This window comes from Thalia democratica, chromosome 1 (assembly GCF_965202585.1).
Source record: "Thalia democratica chromosome 1, ktThaDemo2.hap1.1, whole genome shotgun sequence".
Taxonomy (NCBI): Eukaryota; Metazoa; Chordata; class Thaliacea; order Salpida; family Salpidae; genus Thalia; species Thalia democratica.
Window position 1 is genome coordinate 55903262 of NC_139165.1, and position 22684 is coordinate 55925945.

A 22684-nucleotide genomic window follows, 5' to 3' on the forward strand; every position below is an offset into this window, starting at 1 on the left:
TATTGTTTTCTACCATTCTGTCTAAAACTCAAAAGACATAAAGTATGCAAAAAAGTTTCATTTATCTAATAATAAATTATTATATTGTTTTTAAAGACAAATATTTTTTCTTTTACAGATATACAATAATGAAGAAAATGTTTTATGCAGAACACAAGTTTAATTGGTATAAATCTATTTTAACATTCCTCAAGTATAAATTTTTATGTTAAAATATTCATTACAAAAAGTCAAACAAAAAATGTCTAAAAAATAATAGTTAGATGTAAATCTTTTATAAGAAAATACAATTCTCAGTAATTACCTAGGATGATGTTGCAGCAATATCAAGCTAAAATTATATAATATTCAATGTCTTTTTTAACAATAATTTAGGGTAAAGATAAATGTTTTAAGCCTAATATGTATAATCTAAAAAGAAATAGTTTGTTTTAAACAAGCTATATAAATACATAGTAAGACTGAAATTTAATTATCATAAGTTAAAATATTTAATTGATATTATTTTACAATATCGTAATTGATATGAATTATTATATTGTAAATTAAAAGCAATTAAGTATTTAAGTTTTGATAGTTTATGTAAAATTAGTTTATTTTTATATATGTATTTATAATATATAATTTTTTTGCCTAAAACTATAGTTAAAAAGGACATTGAATGTAATATAATTTCAGCTTGATGTTGGTGTAACATCATCCTTGGTAATCACTCAATTCTCAATGATGTGAAGATAATGACTATTTTTAGTTTTATTAACTTAAATCAAATAGAAAATAAGCAATGAGTTTATGTAAGAACTTCCATTCTTTCAGAGAAGTTCCAAATTATAAGAAAGCTCAATTAATTTGGTTATTTGTATCAAAAATCTTTTAAATTTTACTTATAATTTTATTTTAATGAAATTTTTTTGAAAATTATATGCTCATCTAAATTTGTTATAATTAGAAATGTTTATATTTTTTGCATAACAGTAATATGAAAAATAGTTTTATTTACCACAAGATACAGGGAGAGTTTCTTATATACTATTAGTTTTATATATTTAAAAATTCAGGCAAAAAACACCTTAAGTTTAATGCTTTTAAAAGAAAACCGGATTTTTTTACTAAAATCATAAAAAACTTGAGTATTTAACAGTTTTTATGTAAAATAATGAAGTTTAGAATAAATAAGAAATAACCACTTTACACTATAAAAAAATTGAGGAGTTTTATGCATTATAAAACACATTTAATTAATCATTACTAAATTTTTAAGTAGTTTTATTCTTTTTTTTTAGTTTTAGTTTAATTTTCTACTAAAATATAAAATTCAACTTGTACTTAAATAACCTGAAATAAGTTATTGAAAAACTAGACGCCAGTCTTATAATTGAAAAAAAAACCAAACTAAAGAATTTCTAAGAAAATTGACAATAGAAATATCTTAGTTCATACTTTATGGTGGAAACTTTTTACAGAACTAACTATATCTCAAAAGTGTAATGAAGTTAATATTTTCTTTACAGCTTCTTTATAGTTCATATCTTACACTATCATATAAGAGCTAAAATAAGTTTTTGTTAAAAAAATACCTTGGCCCCTTAGAGCCTTAATGTTGGACATAAGTTTCAAAAATAGATTTTTAGTAATGTGTATGATTTAGTTTCAGCCTAATTTTGTTTTATTATTCAATAGTTATTTATTTTTATTGATTCCTGTTCATAGAGTATTATAATGTTGTAAAATTTAGCATCAGGCTAGAGTACACAAAAAAAACTTAGATACTGATTACGAAAATATTGTTGATTACCAAATTTAGCTCACACAAAAGTTCAAAGTAGATTTGTTAAACAAATACAAACTATTGTTTTTTATTTGAACTAAATTACAATTCTAACAAGGTTGCTTATACATTACTGTGTATTAAGTTATGAAACAATAGTTTTTATTTCTTGTGAGCTTTTACATTAAAAACTTAGTTTAGCACTTGGTAAGTACAATTAGATAAAGTTATACAATAAATATAATCTGTGATTCTGTATATACATATTGTGAAAATTTTTAAGTACTAATTTGTTTTTTTTTAGCTTTTTATCTCAGTAAAATTTTTGTGCTTTAAAAAGTGGCAACTCTTAAACAAGTTAAAGTAGAGTACTAATACTCTGTATAAGTGTTTTACTTTGTCTATTTTTATTAGTTCTTCAATATTTTCTGATGCTTACTCAAACTTGTTTCTAAATTTGTAGAAAAAAAGACAGCTTTGAATTAAAATATATTTCATTTTATATATCACTATGTTACAAATGTTTTTTTCTCTTTAGTCCATACATTATTAAGTCATATTAATAGACTCCCTTGTTGTTTTACATAATACAGAACAGTCAATGGTATAATTGACTGTTCTGAATAAGTCAGCACTTTTATTTTTTGAAAGATAGTTTGTATGACTTGAAAAAAAGTTTACTTGTTGTAAAATATAATGTATCAGTGGTGGACCCTTAAAAAGACTTTTTTGACAACTACTAATATACTAAAGTTGTTTAACGCTTGATTTTAAGTAATGCAGCTTTTAAAATTTTCAGGTTGGTCCCATTTAAAACTTCAATATATAGAAGTTATTGGAATGGATAAGAGTCCAGTTAAATATCGATCAATTTTAAGTAAAACTTCTTATAAAAACAGATACAATGTTAGTTAAAATTTTATTTTTTTTATCAAATATTTTTATATCTTTTGATTGCTTAGAAAATATAAAAGTAATTGATTTTTTATAATGTTTTATTTATTTCTATATAACAAACTGCTTGGGAAGTTTTTTGGTATGCACAACAATTCAAACTCCAACATTTAAATTTTTAATAATTCTTAGTTATTATCTCTTTAAATATTTTTTTTGTTACTATCATAGTCTTTATTAGTTTGACCTTCTGGTGTATTTTTGTTTCAATGTCTAATTGTTTTTGAGACTAGGATATAATAATTTTTTTTTAATTTACTAAAGGGCGTGTGGTCTAATGATGATCCCATGTGCTATTATCAAAGGTTTAAGTGAACTATGTTACTAGAAGAAAAAGTATATATGTAAATACTATATAATAAATAAATCTTAGTTTTTAAAACTATATTTGTTAAAAGGTTGGTACCTCACTTCAAAATCGAAATCATAATCTGTTTGATCAGAATAAAGTTGATGTTGACAACTTGCTAGTGTTTGGCTATGCCTGCAAGTTGTTTCCACCTGATGATAATTCCAAGATGATTAGGAAAATGAATCATCTTATTCCATGGAATGGCTGTGAAGAACTTATGATTGACAGGTATATTTCTAGCCAGCAAAGTTTCTACAAAAGTTTTAATATTCCATTGAAATCATTTAAAATAGAAAAAAAGGTTGTTGTTAGTATGCATTCAACTTTTTTATAGTTTCATGTTTTAATATTTTTAAGGTATGATTGCCGTGGATCATTGACAGATTTATCTGATTTTGCCATAGAATCATGGAACAAAGATTATCAAGTAAGCATTAAATCATCATTGTTTGTATGAAACTATGCAATTGCTTATATCTAAATTTTTTTCTTACTTGAAAATAATAAGTTATATAATAATGTTCTCATATATTTTAGTCATCATCAAAAATGTTTTAATTAAAAAACACATTTAAACTTTAAATATTTTTTGAGATATAGCTGGTCAGAGGCAGCAATGAGATCCTTATGAAAGGCGCAAACTAAAAGGGCAAATGACTAGAAATCACTAAAAATCTATCTTCTCCTATGTTTTTGAGATAACTACCTCAAATTTTCAGGAAATGTTCCTTGCAATATTTAGAAAACAAATTTCAAAAAATTAAAAAATGAAAACTTTAAAACAAAAAAAAACAAAAAAAAATTTTTTGTTTATTTTATATATAACATTTTTATTTTTGAATTTAAAAAAAATTCTTTTCAACAGAATTTTTTAAATATATCAAGGAACATTTCCTGAAATTTTGAGGTAGTTATCTCAAAAAACGTAGGAGAAAATAGTTTTTAGTGAAAAAGTCTATTTTTGCATTTTTACTTTGCACCTCTCATAAGAATCCTTTTGCTGCCTCCGACTTTGACAGGCTATATCTCAAAAATTATTTTGAATTTTTATAATCTGTAAAAAGCATCTTGAAGCTTAGTAAAAACTATATAAAATAAGAGCAAATTTCAAAAAAAGTGTTTTACCCCCTTATGCCCTTAGTAGTTCATTATTTATAGAAAAAATCAGAAAAAAATTATATTAAGTACAATTTAAAATAAGCTACTTAATTCAAAATGTCACTGAAAATTCGTGAGTTTTTTTTAAATTCTGCAGGTATCAGAGGAAGAGAGAAGAATAGAAGCTAAACTAGACGAAGAAAGATTTAAAGATTTGTACAAAACTGAAGATGAGCTAAATCCAGGTTTATTTACTTATGTAGCATTATAACTTGTATTGTTTTGTTCTAATGCTTTGAATTAAGGTAACAATGTATTATGAATATGTTTAAGTAAATAGAGGGATAAGATTTAAAAAGTATCTAAATTATATATTTTGAAACTGGTAGCTGTATTGAGTCCTGTGTTTTAGCGAAATTTATTAGCATATTTAAAAAAATTCTTAATTACAACAAACAAAAAAACGAATTTGTAGTAATACAAAAAAAAAGAGTTTATAGATTTTTTAAAACATTATTAATTTTGCTTGATATACAAAGACAAAGTATTATTTTAGTTTCCATTTATTAAAATTTTAAGGGTCTAAAATTGATAAATTGCAAACAAATTACAGACATATTTTAAAAACCGTTTGTTTTTACACATATTTTCCTTAAATAATATTTTTTATTATAGATAGTTTAAGATAAGTTAGTTATAAAACATTAAATTAAGTTCACACTAAAAAATAAAAGTTCAAAAAATCTTGTTTGCAATTAGCTTATGTATATAATAAATTGAATATTTATGATCCATAAAATTTAATACCAAATTGAAAGAAAATTGTTGATCATTTTATTAATGGCAACAAACTGTGCATAATTAAAAGTTAGTGATAATAATTATCTAATAGTTTAACACACTAACTATTTTTTAAAGTTACTCAATTAAGCTCTAATAAATCTATGTTGAATCACAGAAGAGGAGTTGAAAAGACTTCATGCATCAATAGCAACAGATGGCTACAACCAAGTGCCAATGAATTATGATGCCAAAAAAGAGGATGTTTACGATCCAATGGAGCCTACAGAAGAGTTTGAAGAAGAAACTCCCTTTGTTGCTCCAAAATCACTTGCTGTTCCTTCAGAAATGGAAATTGTCAGTTTTCATTAAAATTAAAAGATTTGCTTATTTCTGTGATTTTCTTCTGAACTTCTTTTTTTTAATTGGTGCTGTATTTTGTAAAATATAATATTAGATTTTTTTACTTTTATCAAATTAATATACAATTGATTATATTAATTATTTTATTATGATGGTTATGATAAATTTATAAAATTGACAATTTTGAGAAAATAAAATGCTCAGTAACTTAACTTTTTTTTTGTAATCCAGCCAGCAACAGAAAAACTAAATGCTGTCATTGAAAAAACTGCTGTTTTTGTCAGCAAGCAAGGTTTACAGATGGAAATAGTCATTAAAACAAAGCAAGCCAATAATTCTCAGTTTCAGTTCCTAAAATTTGACCACTATCTTAATCCCTACTATAAGCATATGGTAAGTAGTTCAATTTTTTATTATGTTAGAAAAAAGTCAATTTCTTGTAGCACCATAGATATGTTTAAATTACTTTATTTAAAAAAATTGTTAATTATCCACAGCTACATTGTCTAGAAATTTACAGAAGAAATTATACTTGTAATACCTTAAATGACTGTTTTTGATAATTTTTTATTTATTATTTTTATATTTTTGGTTCACTATATGATTGTTTCTTATTACATTACTTTGCAGCAGACACCATTCAATAAACTAAAAATTATGAGTTGTTATTATTGTAACATTATGTTTAATACCAAGTTTTATTTATACAAATTCTGATGATGATGATTAAACTTATATCAAAGCTAGCATTTAATGAGTTTTTTTAATAAGTAGTGATCTACAGGATCCAACTGCCGGATCTGGCCTTAACTTGCCCATACCTGAATATTACAAAAATTTTAGTTGAAAAAAAAATTCCGAGCTGGGTCTCGATTTGAAAAAATGGTCCTATCTGATTCCGATTAGACATTAAATTTAGGTTGAAGTTACAGATCTGGCAAAGCTTGTTTTTCTACAATTTTTTTGGTTAGATCCAGGTCTTGGCAAATAATGACCAGATCTGGCGTTTTGGTTCGGTAGTGCACTATTTAGCAGTTTATTAATTTATTACATACTAAATAAAGTGTATCTAGTTTTTATTTAAAAATAGTTACTTAACTACTGTTATGATATATTATACAATTTTTTTTCAGCATTCTTACATAATAAGCTTTAAAAATTTCAAGTACTAAAAAATTAAGCTGTTATAAGCTGCAAAGAAGTTTTTGTTTATACATAATCATACCATTTGATAATCAATGTAAAAATTGAGTTCAAGGTTATTGTTTTCTAACTATATAATTTTTTTTTTTTTTTGCAGCAATATTTATTAAGTCTGTTATGTTGTTTTAAAGATGTATACATTGAAAGGCCTTAAAAACATATTTTTTTATTATTTAACAACTAGACCATCAGTTATATCACTTAGATCATCGGACCACAATATTTCTGTTGACTTAGATACGGGTTTCGTGCATATTGAAATTGATCAGTCTGTAATTATTTTACAAAAAAGTTGTTGTCAATCTACAAACAGTTATCATTTAAACTGATTGTTTTAAAGAGAACAAAACCTGGATCTTAATCTACCAAGAGCTTGTAGTCTGATAATCAAAGTGATATGATTAAAACTTGTTATTAGCATTTTTTGAGCTTGTCTCGCGACGTATGATAGTCTAAACTACGGCTGTGATGAATTTTGCCTATGTTTTCTTTGGTTTAAACATTTTACTTATAGTATAACTAATTATTATTTTTTCACTTTAGTGCTTAACTTGTAAAGTGTTAAGTTATATGCCTCCCATAATACTATAAAAATGTGTTTTAGATTCAAAAAAGTTAAACTTAAAAGCCTGTAGTGTGGATAAAAAGTGTGTGATACGCACTAGTGTTACTGCAATTAGCTACTAGTTTATTAAACTAAAATTTTAAACTTATGAATAATGTTTCTTTATTCTATTGGTAAAAAAAATTATTAATGCTCTTGTTGTATTTCAAGAAGAAAATCAATTTTTTTATATAGTTAACAATAGCATTTATTATAATATTTTAAAAGGTAAAACAAGTTAAAAGCGGGAAGTACAATCCGGAAAAAAAGTCCGAAGTTAATGAAGAATGCAATACCGAAAGTGTAAGTTTTTGCTGAGGTAGTTGAATGAAATGATCATATGACTGTTAAAAACATCTTTTTTTTGAAAAAAAAAAGTAAATTTTTGTCATTGATGAAATTTATAACAGTTTTTGAATTAGAATTTTAGTATACTCAATGTATAGTATACCAAATATTTAAAATAAAAGTAAATACTACGTATGTACTTTTCTAATTTAATATTTACAAGAAACTATCTTTAGAAACAATGAAAGGTTGATGCAAGTATGATTTTATACAAAAATTACTAGTATAAATGAATTGATCAGTAAAAGGTTGATAAACGTTTAAACTAATAAAAACTGTCTCATAATTGTTGCTTCAATTAATTTTACAGTCATTGTCTTATATTTTACTGAAAAATAGTTTTTTGTAATGAACCCATATATTAACAGGGTTTCAACAAGTCAAACTAAGTCAGTTTTTTTTGGAAAAATTGGAAAAATTCAGGCTAAGGCAGTTTTTTTGGGGTCTAAATTACCAAAAGTCAGTTTTATAGGTTAAAATAGCAAAAAGTCAGTTTTTTAACTCAAATTGACAAAATATCTGAACTTGTCAGTTCTAATTTACAAAGTCCTTAATTTTCAAAGCCTTAAAATGGTAAAAAATTAACAAAAAATTCTTTATGAAGTCAGACTAAAGTTGCAAAGTTTTTAGAGAAATATGTTGAACTATTACCCTATTTGAACAAGTAATTGTTGTATGTAATCTTTTTAGTATTGATGATCTGTGGCAACGACACTTCCATAGTGAAACTTTGATATATATGTCTATTTTGCAAAATTTCAGAATCAGACTGTTTTTGTTTAAGATAGTTATTAAGATCTTTATAATTAAGCACTTAGTTAAGTATTTTATGTAACAAGTTGATGTGTATGATTTAGCTTTTTATATAATTTTTTGGTATATGTAAAGAGTATTTAACGTATGTAAAGAGTATTCCTTTAGCACAAAAGGTCTCAACAAAAGTTATTTCAGATACAATACTAATAATAATTTTATTTACACCAAGGCAACGTCGTTTCACCCAACAGGGATCTTCAGGCCTGCAAAGAAAAAATACGACGATGGATAAGTTTAATAAAATAATAAAATAAGACGATGGATAACATTGTAGGCCTGAAGATCCCTGTTGGGTGAAATGATGTTGCCTTTGTGTAAATAAGATTAATATTGTATAATTTTTGACTTATTTATTTTAAGATTCCAATAACTTATTATTACAGTTATCTTTCACTGAAGTTCACATTCTGAACACAGCAGCTACTCAATAGAAAGTTTGTAGATAAGAATTACTAGTCTAAATAAAAAAGAAACCTGATATTTTTTTTTTGTTTTAAAATATGCGTACTCAGTATGCTAATTTAACTGAAAGTGTGTACTTAAAATGCGTACCTAAGAGTCTATGTTAAAGTCAGGTTAATTCGGTCAAAATCTTGAAAAGTCATGCTAAATTTACAAAATTTTCCGTGTCAACCCTGATTAAGTCTTTCGTCTTTTATTAATTTAGATTTGTAAACTTTTAACTTTATTTTTTAGTTTCAGCTGATTTTCGAATTGATATTAGATCTTGTTCTGCTTGTTGCAACAATTTTATGTTGAAGGTTAAGTCTTTGTCCTTTAGATTCCTCATGTATGATTCAAAACCTCTCTTGAATGATTTTTTTAATGTCGACCAGTTTATTTAAAAGAAGTATAATTATTTATACAATTAAATAAAAACTTACAGTTCAAAAAACTATACCAAAAACTGTAGTGTATGTATATTAGTTCAAAAACTTTAAAATTTCTGTTTCTTATAATGCTTTTTCTTTGCTTCTTTTATTTTAGTATCTAAACCAGTGCTTCTGAAATGGGGTTCCGCGACGCCTCTCAGGGGTTCCGCGAAGCCTTTCGAAATTTAAAAAAGAAAATTGAAAAAAAAACATAAATCATAAAACTTCAAAAAAAATGGAACACATAAAATGGTAAACATATATAAATATAGCATTCATTGATTTGCTTAGTGAAGCATGCAAGGGAAGAAAAATTCCATTTTTGTCATGACAGACAAGATTGAGGCATTTAGAAATAGAATTAACTTTTGAAAGAAAAAGGTTAGCAATGGTAGTTTTGTGATGTTTCACCGGTTTGATGAAGCCCATGAAAAATTCAACTTCTCTGACGAAATATACAACCACCTAACTCTTTTGTCTATAAAGTTTCAACATTATTTTCCTGAAGATGTTCGCATCAGAAATTTATGGATTTTGACTCCTTTTATGTGTGATTTTGCTTCAGAAGAAGTGAATCTTCCTACAGAAACAGAAAACGAATTGCTGCAACTCACTAAAGATAGCAATTTAAAATTGAGTTTCAAAGGGAAGGAGCTTTTAGATTTTTGGATATGTGCAATTTCAGAGTACCCCGTCTTAGCAAAGCTTGCAGTAAAATTTCTTTTACCATTCACCACCATTTATCTTTGCGAGTCCGGCTTTTCGCATGTAACAAACATTAAAACGAAGCAAAGGAACTGTATGCTGACTCCAACCTTATCTGCCTGTCTCCGTCTCAGTCTATTCAAAATCCAGCCGCGCATTGACATGATTGTTGCTAAGAGACAAGTTCAAGTTTCGCACTAAATGTTTTTTATTTATTTTTCGTTAGGCATCTTACCCGTTTAATACAGTAATCTGTGAATTCGATTAGGTTCATGTTGATTTCGTTATTCTTTGTAGCTCTCATTTTGTTTTTGTTATGCAAGGAAATATTTTTATGACGTTGATATTAGTCAAGTTTGTTTTCGTTTATTTATTATAGAATCATAAAATACTTATGGCGCACTTTGAGTTTGACTCGACTTAATGCTATTACAATTGATATGATTTCTAACAATGATATAGTTTTGCTATAAAAATTCGTTTTTCACTAAAATTATTTAGTTTTTTGCAGGAAATATTATATTAAACATTTTATTTAAAACTAAAATTAGGGGTTCCGCGAAAAATTGAACCTTAAGAAAAGGGTTCCGCCACTAGAAAAAGGTTCAGAAGCACTGATCTAAACTTTAAAAACATGTCAAAGTCAACCGCTTTAAAAACAATGACTTTATTAGAAAAATTTTAAAGCTACTATGTTATTTAAGATTAATTGTTTTAAATTAAAAAGTATGTTTCAAGTTTTATTTAGCCTTAATTGATGTAATAAATATTTAGTAAATTATATTTACAGGATTCTGATTCAGACAGTGATGGTGGTTATTTACATCCAAGTTTGTTTGCTAACGCCAATAAGAACAAAAAGGAAGTTGAAGAAAAAACTAAAGTTTGTTAAATTTTAATGTCTTATGCATATATTGAATTTTTTGTTTTTATTTATATATATATGAAAAAACTTTAAACTAACTTGTTTCATCAAATATTTTTTAATTAATATCACTTGTATCTATATTAGAAGAAACTTTTTAAACAATGTGAGACTAATTAATATTAAGTAAACTTTTAATGTAAATACAATTATTAATACAAAATTTATATATTAAGTTTCAATGTTCGAAATTTTTGCATTTTGTGTAGAATATTTCATTGTGTATAGCAAAAAACATTTATAAATTATATATATTATATTGTATTAGAATTGTTTTACGCAAAAATTGTACCTATATTTTAATATTGAAAAAACCTTATAAGCTAAACTTTTGTTTTCTTATTTAAAGTATAACATGTAAAAAGTTTTAGAAATCGTCCGTTTCGTTATACCTACTTGTTTAATAAGGTAGTAAATTTAAAAATATTGCGTAAAAATCCCGTTGAGTCTGTTTTAAAACTTAAATAATTTAGGTGATAAACAAAGTAGACTCTAACCATCCATTAGCAAAGTTGATAGAGTCCAGAAAAGCTGTTAATGCAATTAAAAAGTTTGAAGAACAAGCTAGAAATCCACAATTGTCCGCTAAATCAATTTCATCAAAAAATATAGACAACGATGGTAGTACTTCAACCATTAGCAATGGTAATGACTTAGTAAATTTATTTTACCTTTGTAATATTTCAAAAAATTATAAATCATAGTGTTTTGTAAAAATATTTATTAGAATACTAGACAAGTATTTTCAAATTATTTTGTATGGGTTTGTACAATTAAAGAATAACTATTTTTTTAAGGAACTAACAATTCAAACTCAGTTAATAGCATTATGACGACACTGAAATCAAATCACATAGTTCCACCACCACCTGATATACAAATTTTTGTTGAAGAAACTGTCAAGTAGTTTTTTTTGAAATTATTTATAAGCGTTTTGATTTATTTAAGAAACTTAGTAGCTTAAAAATATGAAATATTATTTTTATACCCTTCAATAAGTACATATAAATAGATATGTTACTTTTGTGACTTTTAATTTTTTAGAAATATGTTCATAGTTGTAATGTTTTGATAAGATTTCCATCATGTTAGTAAAGCATTATAAATTAAGAGTTTTGATTTTATTATTATTTGAAAATTTATTTTTTGTTTTTACTTCTTAAAAAAGTTTCTTTCTTCCCAGTAGCTTAAAATATAACAGTAGATCTACATAATATTGTTTTTAAATATTTTTTGTAACATATTTTATATTTATTATACAGTATTCATAATAAATTTTATATATTATTATTATTATGTTAGCGACGTTAACATACTTTTGAAAATATTTAAAAAAATTATGTCACAAAAAAACATTTGTATTTTTTGAGATAAAAAACAACTATTTGGAAATTTTCTCGGTGCTACTTGCACCAAAGCAAATTGTTTTTTTAATTTTTTGAACTATGACATTTTTAAGACCGTTACTGAGTAAAACAAAAACTATTTTAGATCAAACTTATTAAGTGCTACTGAGTTGTGAATTTACCTAAAATTAACTTAACGTAAAAACGTATATTAGTAAGCTCCTATTTACAAACCAGAAGGACGATTTAAGAAACTTAAGCCTTTTAATATTTTTACTTTACATTACTAAGCTCAAAATAATAAAGTATATGTAATTACAACGGTTAAGCTAAATTAAAAGTACGATGCTCTAAATTTTTAAATTTTTCTGAACTCCTTAGGTTGTTTGCAAGAGCATTGATATAAACTTAATCCTTTAAAAAAAGTTATAAAAACACGGTACTAAATTGAAAAAAGTAGAAATTCTTATGGACTAATTTTAAGTTGCTTCAGTAAAATTGATGTTAAATAGTTGCTGGCCTGTTTGAACTTTTATAAATTATTAAACAACATCAATTTTCGTTTTAAGATTTTTAGTGTTCATAGTCTATATATACAATGTTTTAAGATTTATTACTTAAAAATTTCATAACAGGCGCGTTGTTTGTGAAGGGGAGAATTTGGAACATTCCCTACTTTCGTCAAATAGACACAAATATGGCTTTTTACAAGCATGGCATGAGTATCATGGTTATTATAGAATGCGCAAAGTTTACTGGCTTGAAAAAGTGAAACCTCCACCTCCCCCAGAAGGTAGTTTACTTTTATAATTTTTTTTTTTGTTATTTGACATTACAACCTTACTATTTTAAATCATGCAAGAGCAGTACAATAAAATATGCTTTTTGAATTTTCACAGAAATTGAATTAGACAAACCGGAAGAAATAGTAACAGCTTCTGAAACAGTAGAACAAAAAGTATGTTATTCATATAAATTATGTATATCATAAAAAAATTTATGCAAGCTAAATAAATACTTATAATAATTGTTGTCTAGAATTTAAAACTTGACCTAACTTTAGTAACAAAAATAAAAAGCATATTTAGTATATTATTTTTAAAACTTAAAATAAAAGATTCCATTACAATTATGCGTTTTTTATGTAAAAAATACTTTTGTTATGATAAAACAAAAATTTATTTACGACAATTTTTCTTAATCGTCAAATGTTTTGAATGTAGATTTAGTGTATTTTGTATGCATAAACTCAAAAAAATTATTTGTAAACAAAAGTATGAAATTATGATAAAAAAAGACATTTTTTTAATTTTAATCACTAAATTATGTTCATAGCAGTGGCGACGCGTGGTTTATTTGTTAGGAGTGTGGAAACATTTAAAATTTAAAAAATTCCTTTTTCTTGATTTTTTTAGCTAATTTCGCAACTTTTTTCAAGTACTACAACTACATTTAGTATTTTACATAAATATATATGTTTATATGTTTATAATATTTAAATCAATAGTTGAGTGGGCCAATTAGTTTTGCAATAAAAACAAAGCCAGTTGTGTCAAATAAATTGCTACAACAAACGCAACTACAAGAAGAAGCAAAACTGGACGAAGAAATTGAAGAAATAGAGGAAGCAATTGAAGAAGCCAGGAGAATGCACAAAGGTTTAAAAAAATAGTGTTTAAGCTAATTGAATATTTGCTTTTTTAACTTTTTTTTTACAGAAAAACTGAAGGAGGAAGAAAATATTGTTTTCAATAAAGTTCAAGCTTCTAACTCTCAACCTCAAGTTTTAGGTTAATATTATTATTATTTAAGCTGAAAAAATAATAATTTAATACAAACTTGTATATAACAAAATTTTCAATGTACCTAGTTTATTTAAAACTAACGACGTTTTTATGTTAAATTAATGTTATAGTTCATCAGAAATCTTTTAAAAAAAATAGTTATAGGTATAGAAAATATAAAAAAGTTAAGTAAAAATCTTGTTATCAATATTTACTGTTCGTAATATAAGTTAATAATCTTACTGCTTATAAAAAATATCAATTCACTAAAATAGATGCTAAGATCAATCAGTTTTGTATTTTAAATACTATATTTTATTATTTTTATTTTAAACTTAGCAATAACATTTTTCGATTTTTTTTATTTTAAACAATTGCTTGATTTTTTTGAAGGTGACGTTTGCCAAACCACCAACCAGAAACAAGAAAAAATCACAGTTTCCTCAGTAAAAGACGTTCTTGAAGTTAAAACCAATAATCAAGCCTTTAAAATACAAAAGTCTCATGCTTTTACTGAAGGTTGTACATTAGATGCTATTACAGGAGACTCTCCAAAGGAAATTTATAGAATTCAAAAGCAAGCTCAACGCAGACAACAAGCCTTACTGTTCATGAAAACTAAAAAGGTATCGAAAACCTATACTAAGTACAAAACTTTATACAATAACCACTTTATTACCAATGTTCAACTACTTATTAAAGTTTACATTTTTTTATATTTTAAGGACTTGCTTTCGTTCCTTAATGATAATACAGGGTGGCTGCAAAACCTTGAATTTTTTAATCATTGCTTTTTTTTGAAAATACAGTGCTTATTCACTTATCCGGACACGTTGGGCAAGATTTTTCTATAAACATGTCCGGATAACTAAAAATCCGGATAACTACAAAAATCAATTTTTTCATATAAATATAACTGCTGCATATAATGCAATGCATAATAAAAGTGCTATGGTAAAAAGAAATATATATTAAATAATTGTGAGTAATATATAATAAAATGATAAATAATAAAAGCTAATTTTTAGGTTAATGAAATTAATTTTGTCTAAGGTAGAAAAACATCAGACTTACTAAACCTCTGCAACGATATACGTTTTTTGAGGGTCAAGCAAGTAAAATTCATCATTTGTAATTTCGCCTGCCCTAAATATCAATTTAAAAAAAATATTAATTTTTGTTTAAGAGAAATCTTTAAAAAATAAAAATAATGGCAACCTATCTCTCTAAACAAAAAAATACTTTTTAAACAAAGAAAAAAAAAAATAAAATAAAAACTTTGATGAAGTTAAAAGTCCATTTAACGGAAACATATCTAGTTTTTATTAGAAGTTTTACTTTGACAAGAAAGAATATACGTTTGTTTTAGTTTTTCCACGTTTAACATTTGTATCAAACAAAATTTTTAGTGTTCAATATTGAAAAATTTTTGAATTTTCGTGTGACCGAAACTGTCCGGATAAGTGAATAAGCACTGTACTAGAATATTTGACTTAAAAGAATTTCCCACCTGTATCTATAGTTTATTAAGTTTTTCAAATAAAAGATATAAAAAAATTTTTTAATTTTTAGTATTAGTGTTGGATCATTCGTTAAAAAAAATAAGGGTAAGATAGATTTTTAGTGAAATAGTCTTTTTCTCCTTTTCGGTTTTACCTTCCATTAGAGACCTTTTGAGCTCACCAACTTTGACCGCTAATATCTGAAAAATTACTAGAAATTTTATTAAGCAGTTAAAAATTCTCTGGTTGCCTAGGTAAAGTCTACAAAAATATATCAATTTATAAAAAAAAAGGGGAACCCCCTATTGTCCTTAACTGAAAAGTACCTGTCGAGCCGCAGTTTGCCAATCCCTGGTATAGGTCGTATTTTTAATTTACTTGTGAAAAAATTAAAAGCTTTCAAGACGCCCAAAACTACAACCAACATCTTTACAACCTACCCTAAATTAGCTATACTTTCAGACTATTTATGTTTTATCAGTGCTATGGCTTTAATGCAGTCTTATGACAAGGACTTTGAAATCTTTATTTTAAAAAGTTGTAACATTCAGGTTCCAATAGTATAAAACATACTTTATAAACCAATACAGTTTATTTTCATTAATTATAAACTATTATATAGACCTCTTTTCATGTTTTATTTAGTAACTCCTAACTTAAAAACATGGAATAAGATCCTGGGAGAGTTTTCGTAAATCTTGAAAAAAAATCAAATTTCAGTGGTTACCATTACATATATTTTCACATGTTTATATATAAGTAATGATTGATATATTTCTAGTATAAGTAAAATCCATCCATTTATGTTGTTTGTAAAATGTTTCATTTAATGTAACTAAATTTAGCAAACTTCTCCGAAGTATCAATCTGTTGAAGAAGAAACGTCTAAAAAAATTGAAGATATTTTTGATATTTCTGATGATGACGAGTTAGAAGGTGGTAAGGTCAGAATTTAAAATTGTTGAAATTTATTCGAAAATTTCGTTAACAACTTTTATTAATTTCTTAATTCACTAGTCCATCACGTTTTTTTTTTTGACATTTAACTTTTTTACAGCTTCAATCAAATAACGAGAAATCGAAAGAAAATTTTGAAAGTGTGTCAACGAAAGCTCCTTTGTTAAATACTAAAGTTGAAAAGCCTCTAGTTTGGTTTGTGCTTTTTAATATATATATATATATATATATATATATACTTAATATTTTTATTTATTTATATAGTTTATAAATATATATATTTAAATTACACGAAATTTTTAGTGAGGTACCAATTGAAGTTCTTGAAGACTTAAAAAATGGAAACGATTGTAAAAAAGATGAAGAAAAAAAAACAGAAACTCAAACGGTTAAAGATGAGATTGATACTTGCGTAAATAACGTTATTTCTAACAAAAGCAGCAAAAAACATAAAAGAAAAAGGTTTGCTTTTAAAATTTTGTCGAAATAACTAAAATCTAAAAAGAACTAGTAGTCTGTTACTTATATTTTACTGAAACATATTTTATATGTATTTTTGTACCCTGTTTAGCTGTTTTTTTTTAATTAGTATTTTGCGTTGTATGATTCTTTACGTAAATTTAGTCATTAAAGTATACCTTAAATCGCTAATATATGTTGTTTTAATTTAGATAAGATATGTGACTTTAAGAAATATTTATTTATAAATTGTAAAATAAAAAAAATGATTTACCTTATGTGAACTAGCTTTTTTTTTGTGTTTAATTATTAAAAAAAGATAGTTGTTATAGACACTCTAGCGCTAGTTCATCTGGGGAGGAAAAACATAAAAAGTCCAAAAAAAGGTCAAAGAAAAGTAAAAAATCATCGTAAGTTTTGTTATGTTGTTTTTACAATTTGACCTTTTATTCTATTTAGGTGAAATGACAATAAAAAATATAGATAATCTCAACTATACTTCCAAGCAGTACTAATGTTTTAATGAGATAAGATGCAGTATTAACAATTAATTTTTCTAAGTTAAATTTTTTGTATGGTCTCATCTGTTTCATAAAATTAGACCTTTTTTTGTTAATGTATTAGAGAGACAATTACTAAGTGTATTAGTTCTGACTAACAATTTATGAAAAAATCTAGCAAAAAGAAGAAAAGTAAACGAAATGCAGAACTAGAAGTTTTTCATGACGGAATACCTTCAGCTTACCGCGATGCATCATCAAGGTTTAATATTTTATTTGAGAAAATTGTTAAGAATAACGAAATGAGATGTTACAGTGTTTTCCTCAATATTGTTGTTACATATTTAATAGACTTACATATATGGGTTATCTGAACATGTTCGAACTAATCTGACTAAGTAAATGCATTTAATATAAATAAAACATCATTATTTATAACATTTAATATTGACACTCATAAAAAATTAACCTGAAACATGTTAATTAAAAATGTAAAAATTCGTTTATAGTCAGAAAATTATATTTATTAGCAATTGAGAACATTTTTTTCGATGTTATATTTGTTTAAAACAAATTTTAATTTAAAGGTAAACCATTCTTTTTAAAAGCTTATGTAATAGTTTGCTGCTGATAAAAAAATGCTAGATACTTTTTTCACTAAGTAAACAATTTTTTTTTAATTGTAAAAAAATGTTTTATTATTAACTAATGTATGATATGATTAAAAGTTATAAACAAATAACTGAAGTAATTAACATTGTTATTTTGCAGTGATGACGAATTTACCAATAAAAGCAAAAACAAAAAAGTAAGTTTATTTAACAGTTTAGTTTTTTATTTTTCATCACTTTCCTACTGTTAATTCAACATACTAATTTAGATGAAAAAGTCCAAAAAGTCACATTTGAAGTGAAAAAAAAGTTTCGGAAAATTTTTTCATATGTATGTGAAAATGATGGAGACTATGGCTCAAAATTTTATTACTTCTGCTGAAATAGGAAATTTCTAATGCATCAATTTTTATATAAAAAACTTAGTATAATTTTTCATCGTAAAATTTAATAGCATTAAACTTGCATCTATATGTATTTTTACAAACTTTTATAGTTATATTTATTTTAATGGCTAATTCATTTAATAAACTAACTGTTATATTTTAAAACTGTTTTATTTATATACAATAGATAGTGGTTATCCGCTGCTAATTTTTACTTTTACAAGTTTCCAGACAAAATTTAATGTTATAAAACTCAAACTTAAAAGTCATTTTTTAAATAAAGTGTTTTACAGTTTATAATCGTTTTGTTTTTAAATAAACTTTAAGTGTTCATATAGCGGTTAATTAGATTATCATTAAAATTTGTCTATTAAGTGTCAAGATGTTTTAAAGTATATTTAGAAGAATACTATACTAGTGCACTTTGAAATTTTTTTACCTGTTAGTTTAAGTATTTTTAAAAAATTTGCCATTCTTTTATTATGTATTTTTATTTGGTATAAATACAGTTTTAATAAAGAGTTCAAGTTTGAAAATTTGTTTATAAATATGAACCGTTTTAAATAGATGTATAATATTGTTAATATGTGTATTTTACTGTTTTCTTTTCTAATATAGATAAAATTCATTTATTACATTTTAGCACACGTCTAATAATATGTATATATATATATATACAAGTTTCATTTGAGTTTATGTACGTCTGTATACTTAGTTTTGATTATAGTAAAAGCTTTGTTTAATCTCACTTGCGCTTTGATCATTTTAAGTTATTATTTTTCTTCTAGTTTTAATATTTATTGAAACTTTTTTTATAGGAATACATTAATATTGAAATAATAATATATAGTGCTATTAAAATAGTATTGTATTATTTAAAAACAAGTTCAATATAAATCAATTCATAAGTTATTAAATATATAACTAATTGATAACTTATTTTAAGCTTGAAATCTTGAACTGTTTTAATACTTTTATTAACAATCTAATAATACAATAAAATCTTTAATCATTTAAACATCATATTTTTATTAGTACAAAAATTTGTGTTTTAAAACCGAATAAATAATGAATAAATTACGACTTAAAACATTTTAAATCCTTTTGAAACATAAACTTTTTTATTAAAGTTTTTCAAGTTATCACTTATATTTGAAAACTTAAATCAAAGATAACCCATAGTGTAAAAGATAGTTTTAAAGTTAACTTATTTTTACATTAATTATGTGATCAAAATTTTGTTTATTAGAAAATCATTTGAGATATTGGAATATTAAAACTGTATTTTAGAATTTATTTCTTCTAGTTGGTTCAATATAATATGAAAAAAGGTGGATAATTACCTCAATTAACGGTATGTATAAAAATTAGAGTATCTTTTAAGCTGCAAAATTTTCACTTATTGGCAGTATATATATTTTAAATTTTACCTGTTTATTTCATTAAAATTTTTTTTTTATCAAAAAGAATTAGTTTCAGCTACTTAAGAAAGTTATAACATGTAAAAAATTTAACGTTTTATCACAAGATGAATGCGGTGGTCGACGAACAAGGAATAAAACACTTATAAAGATTACTTAGTAGTTTTTTAACTAGTATTTGTGCATTATTTAAAATTCTGAGAAAGTCATTATTTTAATAAGTAGTTATCCTTGATTTGACACATAACCCTATTATTACATTTCATTGGTAAGTACTATATAACATAGGGATGGGCAACGTTTTTAATCGGCGGGCCGGCACATTTCGAATTATTAACCTACCGGAATCGCCAGGATAATTCATTTTTAGATCCGGATCTTAATTATAAACTAATATTATCCGGCCGGACACTAATTTTATGGGTCTGGTAGACCACTATTTTGAAACCATTTTATTAAAAATTAACTCTTAAGTATGACATTTTAAGTTAATGTTTATTGAGTACTCAGATTTCTATGTTTATTATAATCCTGGGTAGAAAAAAATTAAAATGATTACTAAAATTTACTCGAAAAAAACTTTGACTTTTTAAGTTTAACATAAATTTTTTTAATACTTTTAGTTATGAACTTTTTTAAGGGTATTGTCAAACTGAAGTTTATCGTCACACCAAACTCATTGTATAGTAAAACTATGATATTAATGTACTTTTCCGTTGGTATCACTGATTTTTCTGTATTTGCAAGTGTTGCAAAATGCGTCAAGTTATTCCTACTAAAATAGCGAGAAAATAGTTAGTACTTTATGCCTTTACTACAGAGAAGATTTCTTTAGCATGAATGCAAATTCTGAGGGACAATCGCTTTTGGAAAAATCTTTATATTTTTATTTCATTGAAACAAATTAGGCCGCAAACGCGTCTTAAAAATTTTCTCAAACTTTATTAAAATGTAAAGTTGAGTAGTTTGACTGAAAATAGTTGTCAATTACTTATTTGAAAATATTAAAAAAAACACTTTTCTTAATATTAATATAATCAATTCTCTATTTATTCGGGAAGACTATCATTATTGACTCGTCTATTTTTTATAAATGTCTTTAACACAGTAAATTGCCAATGGTAGATATGTAAAATATTAGATTTAAATAAAAATTTTGCTTTGGGTAATTTGACAAAGGGATATTCCAAATGAGTTTGAACTAAACAAAATATTAGGACAAAATGGTGTTTTTATAACTAAACAAAGAAAAAAGTTAAACATGGTTTAAAAGTTTGACTACTACATTTTGTTTTGTGAAATATGTTTTAAATTGAATTTGGTCACTTCACTTGCGGGCCGATCATATTCATCCGGGGGCCGGATTCCATTGAAATTTGAAAAATGTTAGGGGGCCGGTTTTTTCATCTCTGCGGGCCGGATCCGGCCCGCGGGCCGTACGTTGCCCACCTCTAAAATATGATATTGAATTTAATTAACAACAAAACGCCTTAGCAATAAAAAAACTCCGTTGAAGTATTTATCCAGTTACAAATTGTTCATAATAATGTGTTTATTAAATAACTGTCTTATTCAAAAAGCATGAACTCATTGATGTACAAATTGAGCTTACAGCGAGATACCAATGAACAAATTTTAAAACAGATATTTCTATGACGACTTAGCTTTAACGACAATAAACAGTTTACACTAATAGTATCAATAAATGTATGTGACTGGAGAAATATAACAAACAATAACAATAAATTTTATAGTTTTTTTTTCAAACTCTTGCTAACATGGTCATTCAGTATAAATGCGCATCATGTAATCAGAATTATAATATAAAATCTCACTTCAGTAAACTTAAGTTTTTGACCATCTCCAGCAAGGTTGTTCTACTTAGTTGCTTGAACTACCCTTTGTGGTGGAATTTTATAATTGTTTCCTGAAGTGAAACTAAATTAAAACTTATTAAATATTTTGCTTAAACTTATTTTGCAAGTATACTTACATTTCGAAAATTAGTTATGTACAACAGGAAAGAATTCATTAAGCCAGTGTTCAGCTATCTTTAAAAATCATTGACAACAATTTATAAAACAAATGATTTGCTGATAGAGTTTTTGGAAAAAGTCGACGCCAGAAACCGTTAAAAAATAAGTAAAACTTACTTTTCTAAAAGAATATATTTTTTAGGATAAAACATACATCGCGGATCACATACTTCTAACCGGAGCTATAGTCTGCATTAGGCTCAGAAGGTAACAAGAACATAAAAATAGTGAGTAACTACTTAAAACTACTGTTTTTAAACGATAAAAGAACAACAGTGACTTTCTCGTAAACTATTTTTGACAATTTAATATCAAAATACAACTCATTAAAGAAATTACACAGTCTTTGAAATTTTACTCATACTTTAACCTACACAAGTTAAGTAACTTTAAGTAACTTTTAAATTAATTAAAATATTTAAATGAATTTTGCTCAATTAATACAAACTAAAATATAAATAACTAAATTTAGATGTCTGAAGTATATCAATTTTTTTTTTTACTAGAAATTACTTTATGTTTACGAGAAGGCTTAATATAATGTAAGACTTCAAATAGTAGTTTAACTTTTCAACCAAAATTTCCAAATACTGAATTAATGACGACGTATTTTAAAATTACTTAAAGTACTTTTATCTGATATATCTGATAAAATTTTAGGTAATTAACCATTTATTAAAATTTATAAAGAAACACCTCCAAATATATTATTTTTAATGATTTCCATTAACCTCAAAGTACAAACGATTTGGCGGTTCAGCAAGACCGTTGCTTGAACTAGTTAGAGTCTAAAACAGGGGTCGGCAAACTGCGGACCGCGGGCCAACTGCGGCTCACAAAGGGTAAATCTGTGGCCCGCGAGCACGTTTTTATTTATAATGGAATGCGGCCCGC

General features: G+C 25.2%; 1 protein-coding gene across 3 annotated transcripts; it reads left to right on the forward strand.

The window, feature by feature from the left end:
• The first annotated feature begins 117 nt into the window (after positions 1–117).
• Positions 118–18558, forward strand: LOC145849178 (uncharacterized). 3 transcript variants are annotated; one of them, XM_082954298.1, is made up of 23 exons: positions 118–193; positions 2568–2674; positions 3121–3302; positions 3432–3501; positions 4330–4417; positions 5131–5309; positions 5547–5708; positions 7351–7425; positions 10654–10746; positions 11262–11433; positions 11586–11691; positions 12770–12927; positions 13034–13092; positions 13642–13792; positions 13853–13924; positions 14312–14544; positions 16266–16364; positions 16478–16572; positions 16681–16839; positions 17160–17246; positions 17515–17598; positions 18108–18144; positions 18217–18558. In XM_082954298.1, exons 2-23 carry the CDS (start codon positions 2609–2611, stop codon positions 18247–18249), a joined length of 2460 nt encoding a protein of 819 aa, XP_082810424.1. In that variant the 5' UTR covers positions 118–193; positions 2568–2608; the 3' UTR covers positions 18250–18558. The 3 variants fall into 3 exon arrangements, with proteins under 3 accessions (XP_082810424.1, XP_082810407.1, XP_082810416.1); XM_082954281.1 differs by lacking the exon at positions 118–193 and having other exon boundaries at positions 1223–2674; XM_082954290.1 differs by lacking the exon at positions 118–193 and having other exon boundaries at positions 1223–2674; positions 17169–17246.
• Positions 18559–22684: the final 4126 nt, after the last annotated feature.